Source organism: Berghia stephanieae, chromosome 10, assembly GCF_034508935.2.
Source record: "Berghia stephanieae isolate SIO BIC M18660-M18661 chromosome 10, UCSD_Bste_1.3, whole genome shotgun sequence".
Lineage (NCBI taxonomy): Eukaryota > Metazoa > Mollusca > Gastropoda > Nudibranchia > Aeolidiidae > Berghia > Berghia stephanieae.
In genome coordinates, this window is record NC_088369.1 from 18,350,802 (window position 1) to 18,366,531 (window position 15,730).

Below are 15,730 nucleotides of genomic sequence, written 5' to 3' on the forward strand. Positions count from 1 at the left end.
CGACATAGCCGTACAAGTGAGTATGTAACCAGTCCTTCGGAGGAGTCAGAATGAAAAGGTTACATACTGTATCATAAGGTGGCGTAATTATTTTAATGTCAGGCTGTGTGGGCAGATTCTAGGGATTATGGGACGTAAAACAGCAAGGATTGATGATCTATATTGACGACTAGCATATATTTTGACTGGAAAATAAGATGCCATCACTCTAAAACCAGAGGATCAATTCCCTCTAAAACCCCTGTTACTGAAAAGACGGGCCATACAATCTTCAGCCTGAAGCTTTGGCCTTAATAGAAGAAGAAGAATTACACAAGGTATGTATCCAGCCCTTTGGAACAGTGATTTTACACTTCCAATGAGATTGGAACCAGCTTTTTGACATCACACTTTCGTTCCCTATTCTCCTCGATAAAACATAAAAACTTGACACCAAGTCTCATATTTTAAAATATAAATCCAGTTTTTTTTGCATCAAAAATCGACCCGACACAATACCAGATCAAGAAAAAAGGATCACAGACATATTTATTCATTGTTAAATTTCTAATTAAAATCTTCATACCTTTGAAGTTTTTCACCATCCCCCGCCTCATGAGAGGCAGAGACAGAGGAATGAAGTGTTCGTGGCTGCAGACGATTCGTAAAAACTCAAACTTAAAGTCGTGAAGTACCTGGGACGGTGAGGATGTGGAAGAAAGAAGGAAATAGTTTAATATCAAATTAGGTCCTGGGATCAAAAGGATATGGATGAGATTTATTATTATTTATTACAAATGACATAGAAGATGATATTCCTTTAAAATGAAAGTGTGATTGTGAGCCAATATTGACGTGAAGATAAAATCCCGCCCCATAATCTGTACACAAAAAGCCTTCATGGATTTGAGCTCCCAAAATGTACAAGTGAAGATTCATTCAAATTGGTCTTTTTTTTAAGCAAAAAATCGATTTATCAAATTTAGACTCAAAAACCAGCCTCATTTAAAGATACATACTTGAGAAGTGGACTAATAAAACGTTCTGAGCCAAATTTTGATTATAAAATATGAGTTATCCCCCTTATTCTCTAAATAAGCTCAATTCACACGTCCTTTTAAGAAATCAACTTTTAAAACCTGTTAAAACACGTAGCAAAACATAGTTTGAAAAGTGAAACTCAAAATATACGAGGTAATTAAGGAGGGGGGGGGGGGATTTTTTCTATACATAAAAAAAATAATGTAAAAAACAAGATTAACTCGATGAATCAAATTTAGCAAAGGTTCCTTTTTTGTAATAGAACAGAATATGGCCGAGGAGAAATTAAAATGTTTTGTTTTAATTAAAAATCAAAATTTCATTAAAGAGATGTATATATTACCCAAAGTGCAAAATTTTCTCTTTCAAAATAACAAATCAAATTCAATTTTGACTACCTGTGTTTGTAATAGAATTCATTATCTGTCATGAAAATGTTGCTGCTTGGAACTCGAAAGAAAAAAATAACGATAAGTATTGAAATGTACGCTTCAATTTATTATACGAAGACAGATACTGTGGATGTTTCAGGTTTCCCCTTTATCAACAAAACATGATGCATCGTGATTTGTTGATAAAGGGGAAACCCGAAACGTCCACAGTATGTTTTCCTTTAATAAATTGAAGCTTACATTTCAATACTTATCACTATTTTTTCATTATCTGTAAAGCGCTTTGAAAAGTTTGGTTCATAGAAAGTGCTCAAAAAGTGTCATTTATTAACATTATCATCATTATTATCCCAAAAGACACAAAACTAAGAAAATGCCTCAAATAAAGGTTAAATCAATCACCTTGCTGTCCCCTGGGTTGAAATTCTCCATGTACTTGTAGACCAGCTTGAAGACGTAACCTCTGTCCATCAGGGTGAAACAGTTCTGAGGACAAAGTTTAGTACGATTTGAAACAAAAATCAGAAAAGGTGCGACTAAAATAAGAGTCCCATTATTATTCATCCCCAATGGGGAAATTTTATTTAATTTTAATGAGCTTTTATATAGCGCAATATCCACTAAATGTGCTCAAAGCGCTTTACAAGGGGTCCCTGATCAACAGCAACACGTAACATAATGAACGAGATATGACGCCTGTTAGGCGATAATGCATTTTTTAAAGGACAGAGACAACGCTGTTAACGGCCAGGTACTCATTTTACACCTGACTATGGTGAGAGAATGTGAGTAAAGAGCCTTTTCCAAGAACTCAACTATGCGCCGAGCGAGGCTCGAACCCAGGACCTTCCGATCCAAAAGTGAGTGTTATACCACTAGACCACTAGCTGCGAATTTAGGGTCTATTCTAATTATGGAAGACTGGAATATCCCAGGTGTCATTGGCAGTGCAGCGTCTAAAGTCAGCTAGGGCACCAAGGTCACTTATTCAAGCCAACACAACGAAGCTGGGTAGTCGAACTTGGTACCTTTTGGATAGATCGCTTGTTTATCACTCAAAGTACTTTCCACCAGATCTAACAAAGTCAGCTACCCAATCACTGCTAAGCAGGCAGGAGGGAGGGGGGTTCAGAAAAATCTCCTTACTTCACCCTGGATCGATGCTATTCCTTTTGCTTGTGAAGCGATGCTCTACAAACTGAACTTGCGAGACCCCAAAGAGGATAAACACATGGAATCTTATTATAATATGTGTCAGTTAATGACATAATCAGTCGGATGGTGAAAAGGTTTGAACTGAGATATTGCCAGGTTTAGTTAGAAGGTCCATCCAAAATGAGTTCTTGTCATAAATTATTAAATCAACCCTTTTTGTACATCTTCGAGAAATATCAAAGCTTAATTTCACTTTTAAATATTTCTTACAGCTAGCCAAGTTGAAAAAGTATGAAATTTGAGAACAGTTGGTGGATACTTTTCCCATACATCTGACCATAACTTCATGAAACATCACCCAATTTACTTCAAATAAAGATTAAAGTGCTCTGGTGAGCATATTCTTTGATAAAAAAAAAAAAATAAAAAAAAGGAAATCTAAAGTTTTCACATTCCGACTGATTATGTCATGCATTGACACATATGTGAGGCTGGCTGAGAAAACTCGGGAAGATGCAGCAAGCTTCGATTCAAGATATGAGCCAAAATCGAAGATAAAGTGTTTCCCATAGCAACAAATATTTTTCAGAAAAATAAAAAATCATAACTTGGGTTATAATAGACATAGAAAGAAAATTTAAAGTGGTAAATAATCAGAAAGATGTGGTCTAGATTCTTCACCACTGCATACAGAACTCAATGAAATTTGCGCATCTTTCCGGGTTTTCTCAGCCAACCACACCATATCTTATCAAGACAAGATGAGTCAGTGTACAGCTGATTCAATGACGATAATGCCGAGATGAACTCACCCTGATGAAAGTGGCCAGACTCCTATTGGCATTTCGTGTCTCTTCCCGTTTGTCCTTGGCCTTTTGTATGATGTGTAAGGTCACGACCCCAATCAAACTCTGCAGACGGTACTGGCACTCGGCTGCAAATCTCTCATTGCGTGGCATCTGCCAGGGGATACAATTCACCAGTTTACAGCTTTATCAAAGATCTACCAATTACATTTGCACTTTTTTTAAAAATAAATTTTTAAATTATACGACATAGCAGCGATATTGATATTTTAACAGGAAATAATGATGGTCACTTCCCTCGTTTGATCCTATTTGTGGAAACAGCAACTGCTATCATTCGCAGCTCGACTGTTGCATTTATAAACACAACATGTATGAAACATGATGGTTTTGTAAATATAAGTCAATAATTCAGTGAGAAATATCTGTTGAAAAAGTCGATTAATTTTGATTCGAAGCGAGGGAAAATTAGCGAAAGATAGCATCTCGCTTAATTAATCATAAGACTTGAAGAGTATATTGACAGCCCGATCTTCCTATTCATCAAACGAAAAGAGCTACTTCTGGTATGACACAGTACTAACAGCTGATCAACCTACAGGAAATTCCTCTTCGTTGGCCTTCTTGTCATTTCTATGATTGGGTCCCATTTTCTCCCAGACTCACCTTGACCCTGTCGGTGTCAATCAGGTACAAGGTCATGCTTTTCAGCAGCACCTGGAACACGAACCAGGCGTGTTTGAGAAAGCGTGTCACAACCATTGGGTCTGCATTGGCAGGCAAAAGGATGGAGTTGAGGTGCTTGGCCATTTCCTCGTGGACTGTCCTCTGTCCTTTGACAGCCTTCTGAGGTCTGAACACATACTGGAAAAAATTTAAAAAAAAAAAAGAAATTATTCGTAAATAAAACTTGGCCATTAAAAATGTTGTATCTGTCCAGGTAAAAAATTGTAATATCGCCTAACAAACGTCATGTTTCATCCGACACATTAAGTGTTGCTGTTGGCTAGGAACCCTTTGTAAAAAGCTTTTAGCATGTTTAGTGGATATTACGCTAAAGAAACATTCAATCTAAAAAAAATAATTTTATATTTTGTTTATTTGCCATTGTAATTCTCACATCTCTCATTCATCTTTAATGTTTCATTCATCGTGTTTTGTTGACAAAGGGGAAACCCGAAACTTCCATATCATCTGTCTTTGTTAATCAAAAATTGAAGCTTCCATCCAATTTTACAACTGTTATATTTATTTCTCCCAGCTCCAAGCAGCAACATTTGTATTATTTCTTTTGAGAACATGGGGGGTCCTGATAGCTCAGGTGGTAGAGCACTCACTTCTCACACATAGGGACCAAGATCAAATCCCGGGGGCAGACGAGATTTTTTCTGACCCCCTGTCCACCCAGCAGTAAATGGGAAGATAGGTCCGTTAGATCTGGCGGAAAGTACTTTGCGATAGACTAGCGTCCTATCCTAAGGGTTGCAAGCAATTGCTATTGTCCGTTTCACGCTATAGAAACCGGGATAAACTCCGGTTCCATGGGCCTAATGGCTCTGAAGGACTGCTTTTACTTTTTAGAGAACTAGCTTTATTTCATTAATAACTTTGTTAAAATTTTGCTTGATAATGACAGAGAGAAAAAACATACAAACAAACTCAAAACACAAGGAACATTTCAAACCTTGACATATTTTTCCAGAGATTCTTGCTTCTCTGCGTCGTGGACTTCGGAAACAATGTGAATTAGGACCCTGAAAAATGGAATTTTTACAAAGAAATTGAAAGACTCCAGTACTAAAAGTACTCAAGTCACATTTTCATGATTTTCAGCCAAGTCACATTTTCATGATTTTCAGCCAAGTCACATTTTCATGATTTTCAGCCAAGTCACATTTTCATGATTTTTAGCCAAGTCACATTTTCATGATTTTTAGCCAAGTCACATTTTCATGATTTTTAGCCAAGTCACATTTTCATGATTTTCAGCCAAGTCACATTTTCATGATTTTTAGCCAAGTCACATTTTCATGATTTTTAGCCAAGTCACATTTTCATGATTTTCAGCCAAGTCAGATTTTCATGATTTTTAGCCAAGTCACATTTTCACGATTTTCAGCCAAGTCACATTTTCATGATTTTCAGCAGTCACATTTTCATGATTTTCAGCCAAGTCACATTTTCATGATTTTCATGCATATGAACTCGAGAGTTAAAACAGAATATATTTTGGTAATTATTTAGCACACTGAATGGAACCAAATTTATTTCATACAGTATGCTGTGGGGGTAACTTTAGCTCAGTTGGTTGAGCACTTGCATCACGTGCAAAGGGGCTAAGATCAATCCCAGGTGAAGTTAAGATTATTTTTCTGACCCCCCCCCCCCCCCCCCCCCCCCCCACTGTTTATCTAGGACTGATTGAGTAGCTGGGTCTGTTAGATCTGACAGAAAGTACTTTGTGATTGACGGGTGTCCGATACAGAGGGTGGCGTACAATTGTTATTCTCTCTCTCTCTCTCTCTCTCTCTCTCTCTCTCTCTCTCTCTCTCTCTCTCTCTCTCTCTCTCTCTCTCTCTCTTTCTATCAGCCCATGCAGAGGCTATTTAGATTCCCCAAATCACCACTGTTTACCTTTGTTTTTTCTTTTTTTTTCTTTTGTTTTCCCTTTTTTCGGGATTTAAAAAAATCTTTTTTAATTCCTCTCCTGTCATTTCTCTAAACTCTTTCTCTAAGAAAATGTCATAAATAATAACGTGAAGTTGAATGTAAGCTTCAATTTAATTACAAAAACAGATCAAATGAACGTTTCGGGTTTCCACTTTATCAACAAAACAGGATGATTAAAACACCACAGATGAATGAGATGTGGTGTTTCAATCATCCTGTTTTGTTGATAAAGGGGAAACCTGAAAACGTTCATTTGATCTGTTTTTGTAATTAAATTGAAGCTTACATTCAACTTCCCGTTATTATTTATTTCTTCGAGCTTCGAGCAGCAACATTTACACTAAGAAAATGTCAGCCTCCCCCCGACCGAGTAGTCAGGCAGAATTTATTGTGGTGGTTTTTTAAAATTGTCTTTTTCTTCCTGCTTGATTGGATGTTTCATCTTTGAAACTTTCTCAAAGTTTTACTGAAGCAGTCAAGCTCACTGTTTTATACGATGAGTTACATCGAATCATAAGAATTATTCCACCCCTCTCCCTAAATAGTAACGTGTAATGATATCAAGTTTACAATATTAATTTGTGACGTCAGATCATCAAACGTTAAATTAAAAAAAAAAAATTGTTAAAAAAAAAAATTAGAATCATTGAAATATTTTTGAAAATGTCTTTAACTCCGAGATGACGAAATTGGAATTGATTGAGGGGTAGAATAAAAGATTTCTTACACTCTTGCGTTATGGAATTCCGGACGTGGTCCCAACGCACACTCACAAGCTCGTGCAGCAGTTGGAAACACGTCCAGAATTCCAAAAAGCAAGAAAGTACGAATCATACATTATAATTAGTCAAACCTCCAGGACCAACGCAAAAAAAAATAAAATAAAATAAAAACAAAAAAATTGAGCTTTTATATAGCGCAATATCCACTAAATGTGCTCAAAGCCCTTTACAAGGGGTCCCTGGTCAACAGCAACAGTTAACATGTAGGACGGGACATAACACCTGTTAGGCGATATTACAATTTTTCGGACAAATACAACGCTGTTTACGGCCAGGTACTCATTTTACACCTGAATACGGTGAGAGAATGTGAGTAAAGAGCCTTTTCCAAGGACTCAACTATGCGCCGAGCGCGATGCTCAAACCCAGGACCTTCCTATCCGAAAGCAAGTGTCATACCACTGGACCACATAGCCGCACAATGTGTAATGTAACAACAAGATTCTTAGATGATGATTGTAAAAAGGTTTCTATTCAACTCAAATTAAAAACAAAGTGGAGTGTGGCCAGTTTGGCAGTTTGCAACTAAATATTAAATAAAAACAACTAAACTTGTCCATCGATACATTAACACTCACCAAAAACCAATATATTATTACTTACTTGACCGTGTTAACAGCCACGTCTTCACTGACGGTCCTTGCAAGGAGAGAGAACAGTTGGTTGAGCAGTGTGGGAAGGAACTGTACAAACGTCGACACCTCCACCGCATGCAAAGACTGGTTTGAGGATGACAAACAAAGATGGAAATTATTTTTTTTTCCAAAAAATAAAGAAAGAAGACATAACAAAGTAATAAAAAATAAAAACAAAAATTCCCTTTATTCATCCCCAAGGGGAAATTTGTCTTTAGGGTCTATCCCAAGGGAAGACTGGAATAACCCAGGCATCAGTCACAGTGCAGTGCTGTAAAGGGAGCTAGGGCGAGGTGACTTGTTCAAGGCCACACGAGGCGGGTAGTCGAGCTCTGTACTTTTTGGGTACGAAGCAAAGACTGTGCCGCTGAGCAACGCTGACCCCTGTAACAGGGTTGCCAATTTGGCAGATTTTCTGTCAAATGTCCTTTTTTTGGCAGAATTTGAGGTCGTCTGGCAGAGAAAAATCGGTTTGGCAGTTTGCAGATATTTGGCAGATTTTATTTTCCGAGGCCTAGGGATGAATGTATAGGTCTACTCCACGTTTTCCATGGCAATTTTTATGTATTAGTGATTTTTTTAAACTTGGGAAATGAAAAAAAAATTATGACATCGGCCTTGAGAATTTTTTGTTTAACAAAACTGATGAGTTTTCAAAGGGGGTACTATAAATAGTACGGTTTGGCAGATTTTTGTGGTATTTGGCAGATTTTAAAAATCCAGTTGGCAGAATGCCTGAAATTAATCTGGCAACCCTGCCCTGTAATACCATGGTTGCCAATTCAGGAAGCAAAAATTTACTGAACTTTCATGCAAACACATTGACCAACCCCTTTCTGAATGCTGAACTCCAGTAAAAAGACATTATGAACTTACTTTTTTTCTCTCTTTAGCAGGTGATTGGAAAATATACTGAGGGTTGATAACATTCTGAATTTCGTAAATATACGGAATATTGGCAACCTTGTATTACATACATTACATACATAAATCAAATAAATTTCCTTTTGATAAATATGGGATTGGCCGCTCGTATCAAATGAGAAAACGTGTCAAGATGAGGGGAATGAAAGTCAGGGCTGGTGATTTCCTTCAGAGCCATAGGCACGTGGAGCCAGAGTTTATCCCTGTTTCTATAGCATGAAACGGACAATAGCAGCAATTGCTTGCTACCCTTTGGATAGGATGCTAGCCTATCGCAAAGTACTTTCCACCAAGACCCAGCTATCCAATTACTGCAGGGGGGGGGGGGGGGGGGAGGAGCAGAAAAAATCCAGACCGCCGACTGCACCCAGGATCGATCTCAGTCCCTTTGCATGCGAAGCGAGTGCTCTACCAAATAAGCTACCGGCACCTCCGGGCTGGTGACTTACAACATTCAAAAGCATACTATCCATATCATATGGTCAGATCAATTCACCCTTTCAATGATTTTCTGTATAGCCCATTTTTTTTTAATAAAAGAAGGGGGGGGGGGGGGGGGGTTGCATGCTAGGTTTTCATAAAAACACAGCTCATAAATTTTAAAAAAACACAAATTTTCAAGAATATAATCTATTTTTTTTCTCCAAATGCAGCAAAAAAAAAAAAATGTTTCCAAAAATAATTTTACTGCCCAGAGATTTTCAAGAATATAAAGGAGTACATGCCGAAATTAAGCAAAATAAACATTAATTCTTTTAAATTTTAAACATCAGGATGACAAACTGGGGAGCAGGCATTGGTGGAAGATAAACATCTGAAAAAGTGGAAGAAAAAAAGTTTTGGATGTATTTATTTTTTCCTTGTATTTTTCTTTCTGTTTCGACACACTTTTTCAGATCTTTACAGTTCGGGTTGCAGTTTCATTCACCAAAAAAAAATTTAAAATGTACATTACATCATATAACTCTTAAATGCCAATAATTTGTGCAGGAAAATGGCAAGGCACAACAATGCCGTGTAAAAAGACCTTTTATACCGCGTGATCAGATCTGCCAGGAACAGCAAAGTATACTTTTGTATACTTTCAGAGGAAAAAATAAATCCAAATTCAATTTTTTTAAAAAAATTGAGCTTTATATAGCGCAAAATCCACTAAATGTGTTCAAAGCGCTTTACAAGGGGTCCCTGGTCAACAGCAACATTTAACATGTAGGACGGGACGTGCCGCCTGTTACAATTTTTCGGATAGAGACAACGCTGTTAACAACCAGGTACTCATTTTACATCCGAGTACGGTGAGAGAATGTGAGTAAAGAGCCTTTTCCAAGGAATCAACTATTCGCTGAGCGAGGCTCGAACCCAGGACCTTCCGATCCTAGATCATATCTCAGGCATCATACTCTTATCTATACCAGCCTCATGTGCTTTGGTGCCCTGTTGACACGGGGTAAAGCACTGTAATAAGTACTATTTATTATCATTACATTGTGTATATCAGGGCGAGGGGGGGGGGCGACAACGATGTTATAAGTTAATGGTTAGTGCCATGGCCTTGGTCATTCATTTAAAAGCCAAAAAGAAGAAGAAGAAGAAAAAAAAAGACTATCCTATATCATGTTATAAATTAGTGGGTGTAAAAACAATAAATACTAAATATGTATGCACAGGATGTTACTGGAAAGTGAAGTATATTTAAAATCAATGCCAAATCAAAAATTAATCACACGAATTATATGCATATAAATTACATGTCATGTCTGAAAAGTAACGTTCACATGAGATAGATACAATTACACTAACCTCAGGCGATGAATACAAGACACAATTGTTACAGTGAGAAGGACATAATCAGTCGGATGGTGAAAAGGTTTGAACTGAGATATTGCCAAGTTTAGTTAGAAGGTAAATTTTTATCAAAAATGAGTTGTAGTTGTCATAAATGATTAAATCAACCCTTTTTTTACATCTTCGGGAAATATCAAAGCTTAATTTCCCTTCTAAATATTTTTTACAGCTAGTCAAGTTGAAAATGTATGAAATTTGAGAAAAGTTGCTGGAGATCTTTCCCATACATCTGACCACAAAACTTCATGAAAAATCACCAGATTTACTTTTCAAATAAAGATTAAAATGCTCTCAGGAGCATATTCTTTCAGAAAATGAAAAAGAATGCAAATCCAAAATGTTGACCTTCCGACTGGTTATGTCATGCACTGAAATATATTCTAAATACAAAAAGGCCAAACTCAAATCCAAACCAAGGTAATGCAACTCCTGCTCTACAACTAAAATCTCTAGAACAAATAGGATTCAATAGTCTGATGTCACGTCTGCCCAGTAACCAGCAGCTTGGTTCTAAACAAAGAAAATCGGTACTTTTTATTCTTCATGCTGGCTAGAACTTTTTCACATGTCATGTGATCAGAATGTATAAAATTCAAAACATGATCAGATGTTTTTCTCCTCTGGATACGCTTTTATGCTCGTCGGAGAAGTATTTCATAAGGGTGGTGATGGAGATAATGGCATACGCCATTGGTCCAATAGTTTAGAACCAGTTGCTATGCATCATTATGATGGAAGTGACGAGACGACTGTTGACCCCTATAACCAAGCTGCACCACAGACTACCACGAAATTACTATATTTCTTCTTTCTTTTTCTCTTGGATATGCAGATTGACAGAAATACCCAGTCTGACTGAGTACAATTGGTTAATTTAAAGAAGAATGTGAAAAAAAAATAAATCAAGAAGCTGAACTAGTATCTAAATCTCTAATTCTATCACTTCAAATTGAATATTCATGTCTTGGTTATTTATGTATTCGGTGCTACAATGCCAAGTCAACAAACAGTGTTCAAGATTGACCAAAAAAAATATTTTTTTTAAATAAAAAAAAGAATGTTTGATTTCCTTCAAGATCCGTTGTGATTAGTCATTCATACAAATCAAATATATCACTCAAAAAAAAACCAGGGGTGAAAGTTCAGAGGGATCAATTTTGCCTGACAGACAAACAGACCACCAAAGCCATAAACAAGAATGAATGTAACAACAGCTTTAAAAAAAAACAAAAAAAAAAACAGAACAAAATACTAAACACATAACGTTTCGGACTCAAAACCCTTCTTCAGCCCATAACAAAATAATGGAATCCAAGATCTTATTACTTACCGAGAAATACGTGCCAAATATTTCTCTACCGTCTATCTGATTAGAAGTCTTTAACTTTTTAAATTGCTTTTGTTGTTGGCTGAAGAAGGGTTTTGATCCTGAAACGTTCTGTGTTTGGTATTTTGTTTCTTTTTTTTTTTGAAGCTGTTATATATTCATTTTTGTTTATTACTTTTTACAGTCTGCAGCTTCTAGCAGCTTAATATCACAACCACCGAAGCCATTTTGACTGAAGGAGATGATATTTTAAAATGAGTATTCACTGCCATAAACTTAAATGACTTAACAATTCGAGTCAAAATGCCTGATGTTGATGATGATTATTATTATAACTAAAATACTCGCAACACCGGCATACAGTGGCCAACTTTCACCCATGGTCAAAAGTACAATAAATATGGTGAATCAAGTGAGCACAAACAAGCAAATACCTCGATGTGTGAAAATGGAAGGAAACAAAATCGAGGAAAAAAATAATGATGCTTTAACCAAATTTAAATTTTTAATCCAGGATTTGGAACTTTTTAACAAGTAGGTGGATTGGGGGGGGGGGGGGGGGGTCATCTTAGTTGATTGATATTTTGAATTTCGAATACAGTTTTCTGGCCAAAATTTATAAATTTGTTTCGTCCGAGCACGACAGACTAGATTACTGGAGAGATGAAGAAATAAAAATGAGTTGTATTTTGGGGGCTTTTGATTCAAATTTGTCTTTATAGCCAGGATTTTAATTTCCTCTCATTTTCATCAATAAACACAGGCTTCGTTAAAAACAAAAATAAAATCAGTATTGAGTCGACTTCTAAACAAACAATCCAATCTTCTGTCATATTTAAAATCCATTAATGTACATACAATAACGGTTCATTTTAAATGTTGAGATTTATGGGCATATTTAAGTATTTGACTTTTTCAAAAATTTTGAATGATAAGAAAGTTACAAATTTTCAAAAAAAGATTTCCGTTTCCAAATTGGCAACACTGTATGCAGATTTGATGTGCTCAGAGAGTCGACTCAACACGTGACACATTCTATAATTAGGAAGATTCTAGAAATGAAAAACCCATTAAATCTTATTAAATTCTAAAACATTTGTAACATGCCATTAAGTCATGCAAACATCAATCAACTAGAAATTCTCATCAAACAAGAGAAAATATCAAATCTTTCTGAACAAAGGTGAGAATATTCTACCCATAGATTTAATGCAAAAGAGTACAATAGCACCTTCCAACAGTCTCTCTTTGGTAATGCCAATAATTTTCCGACTCGCCGACAAAAAAAAAATGTTTAGAGATATATCAGCCCAAAATATATCACTTATTATTTCAAATGTTCAAATTAAAAAAAGAAATAAAATTTCAATTTGAAAAGAATGATATAAATTCGAATTTACCGACAAATGCCATGATTTTGAGGATATATCAAGCTAATTCAAGTTAGAGTATCTAAATGCCATTTTCACAGTTTAGGGCCTGTCCTGGGACACAAAACACATCTTTCCTCCTTCCTTTCAATGTGCCAAAACACAGAGCTAAACATTTTCAATTGCTAATGATATTTTCTGCTCCATTTCATTGTTGCACGTTTCCTGTAAAATTTTCTTTATGCATATTTTATTCATATCAAAATATGCAATTCCTCTCTGGTTAGCAAGTCATTGCAATCTGATGAAAAACTAATGCATTCTGGGTATACTGTGAATTTTCTTCGAACATATTCCTAATGTCTACCCCCTCCACATACATGCAATAAAATATCAATGTTATTTTAAAGACAGGAAACCGATAAATATCCATAAATTCCCACGCCTGACGTCACAGGTCAAAAGGTCGCATATCAGTAATTGGGTCAAATCGAGTTATTGACACTATCATATTCATGAGCTGAATTCACATTTTTCTGTCTGGGTTTTGTGATTTCAAGTCAATATATAAATGCTTTATTACAAAAATAAGATACCTATACGACTTGATAGACTAGACTTAAATATGAAGGAGCAAACAGTTTTTTGCCTCTCATGTCAAATTTTATTTTTCCGATATGCGACCCTTTGTCTTCAGACAGCAGACAAAGAGAGATTCAATCAACAACTTGAAAAAAAAAAATTTCCAAAGACCATGTCTAGAATCTTCCTTTCACAGGCTAAAATTAATCATATATACATGGTGATTTAAATGTTGATATCTAAATACAACAAAAACAAACAAACAAACAAACAAACAAACAACAGCAATGCTAGAAGTCCGTGAGAGTAAAAAGAGTTCTCTTGAGAAATTAGAGCTCTAACCTTGACCCCGTTTAACAAAGCCTGCAAGAGAGTGGGGGAGAGGTCGCTAGGAATGCCAGTGTCAGCACCGTTCTCCATCTATATTTGTGTTCGTTGGGGGGGGGGGGGGGGGGGGAGTGGGGGAGAGGGGGATGGGGGAAACAAATAATATTGAGAGTATTTTTTATTGTTAAGTAGTTATCTTGACTGAACACCCTTTACGGTCTGTTGAAATAACAATGAAATACTGAAATCATATCATAGTGAATAAATAAAATAAATTATTATACATGTCATATTAACGTTTGTTTATAACCCAGACTTCAATCTGGCATCACTTTTGGAGCAAATCAGACATTAGGAAATTGAATTTTAAGTTTAAAGGATCAGAATAATGGAATTTGAAGAGGGGGGAGAGGGGGGAGGGAATTGGCAGTTTAAGAAACGACAAACTTGCTACGTTGGACACTTGGACTAATGGACATTTCACTGATGCAATATTTGTGGGATTTTTGTTAGGTCGACATTGGTGCCCTATAAACTTTATTATTATTATTTTTAAAAAATATAAAATCATCCGAGGAATATTAGCCTAGTTTGACTGGGGATCGAACCTCACACCTCCCATTTACTGGTTAGTTGCATTACCATAACATCTATGTTTTCACTGTATATTCCTGTTCATTAATAATATCATATTTAAGATTTAATTCAAAATTCATAGTTATGACTTTCAATTCGACGATTCAAATATCAGTATCTGATTTGCCCCGAATTTATTAGCAAATCGAAGTGATGTGTCTTGTTAATTCAGTCATTATTTATTGTATTTTAGAAGCGTGATTGTTTGAGTTTGAAAACGAATTGAATGGTTACTGTACCTGACTGTTGATACTTAGAAGGAAAAAAAAATAACCCGTATAAAACAGCCGATTAACGAAGTACTGGAAATATATTGTGGTGTGTGTGTGTAGGCGTGTTGTGTATGAGAGAGAGGGAGAGAGAGGGGAGACAGGAAATATATTGTGGTGTGTGTGTGTAGGTGTGTTGTGTATGAGAGAGAGGGAGAGAGAGGGGAGACAGGAAATATATGTGCACAAGAGCAAGAGAGAAAGGGGGGGGGGGGGGGGGGGGGGGGGGACAGAGAAAGGAAGACAGAAAGAGAGAGAGAGAGAGAGATATATAGATAGAGATTATTTTATATATATATATATATATATATATATATATATATATATATATATATTATATATATATATATATATATATATATATATATATTTTGTCTTTCACAAACAGTAAAGCAACAAGCACGTTTTATACACAATATATAGTTCAGCAAAATGATCTCTACAACACAAGTGTGACGTTTTTATGGCTAAAACAAACATATTATATTTTAAGATTTTGTGATGTAGAAGAGAAATCAGAGTGAGAAAATTATTGGTTGATCGTAACGAATGTGACGATTTTCCTATGGGTGGTAAGAAGAGGATTAATAAAGGCTTGATTAAAATTCTTTAAAGTCTACGTTTTGTTTTGGTTTTTGACAAGTTGATGAGTCATCTTTTATCTACTAATCAATTATATAAAAAAAGGAATCGCCACTGTGTATAACTATGATCGTGGACTCCTGATATGACTAAATTAGGTCAGAGGGAGTTATCTGGAAATCAGACATTAATTTGGATAAGCATGCCCTTAGGGAAAGCATTTTAACACATTTTCATTGCCTTGATAGAAATGAACATTAAATTCTGAGATTTCTCTGGTGTAAACCAGCGTTTACTTTGTCTGAAAACTGTTCTAGCACTTAATATAGCGTGTAAGGCTCAATTTTAATGTGTTGAATGTACAATGTCCCAGCATTATTAGATATAAAAAAATAAAATTACAACACG

General features: G+C 35.9%; 1 protein-coding gene across 9 annotated transcripts in view; it reads right to left on the bottom strand.

The window, feature by feature from the left end:
* LOC144980753 (dedicator of cytokinesis protein 9-like) overlaps nucleotides 1-15,730 on the bottom strand; it is a 134,633-nt gene that overhangs the window by 75,308 nt on the left and 43,595 nt on the right. For 5 of the 9 annotated variants that reach the window (XM_078928518.1, XM_078928523.1, XM_078928520.1 and 2 more), the window contains exons 22-28: nucleotides 13,851-13,928; nucleotides 7,429-7,544; nucleotides 5,058-5,127; nucleotides 4,040-4,237; nucleotides 3,380-3,526; nucleotides 1,815-1,898; nucleotides 566-674 (exon numbers count right to left, since the gene is read on the bottom strand). In XM_078928518.1, the coding sequence (XP_078784644.1) occupies nucleotides 566-674; nucleotides 1,815-1,898; nucleotides 3,380-3,526; nucleotides 4,040-4,237; nucleotides 5,058-5,127; nucleotides 7,429-7,544; nucleotides 13,851-13,928 (802 nt within the window). The remainder of the gene's footprint in view (nucleotides 1-565; nucleotides 675-1,814; nucleotides 1,899-3,379; nucleotides 3,527-4,039; nucleotides 4,238-5,057; nucleotides 5,128-7,428; nucleotides 7,545-13,850; nucleotides 13,929-15,730) is intronic. The other 4 variants (XM_078928524.1, XM_078928525.1, XM_078928521.1 and 1 more) reach the window with 1 other exon arrangement.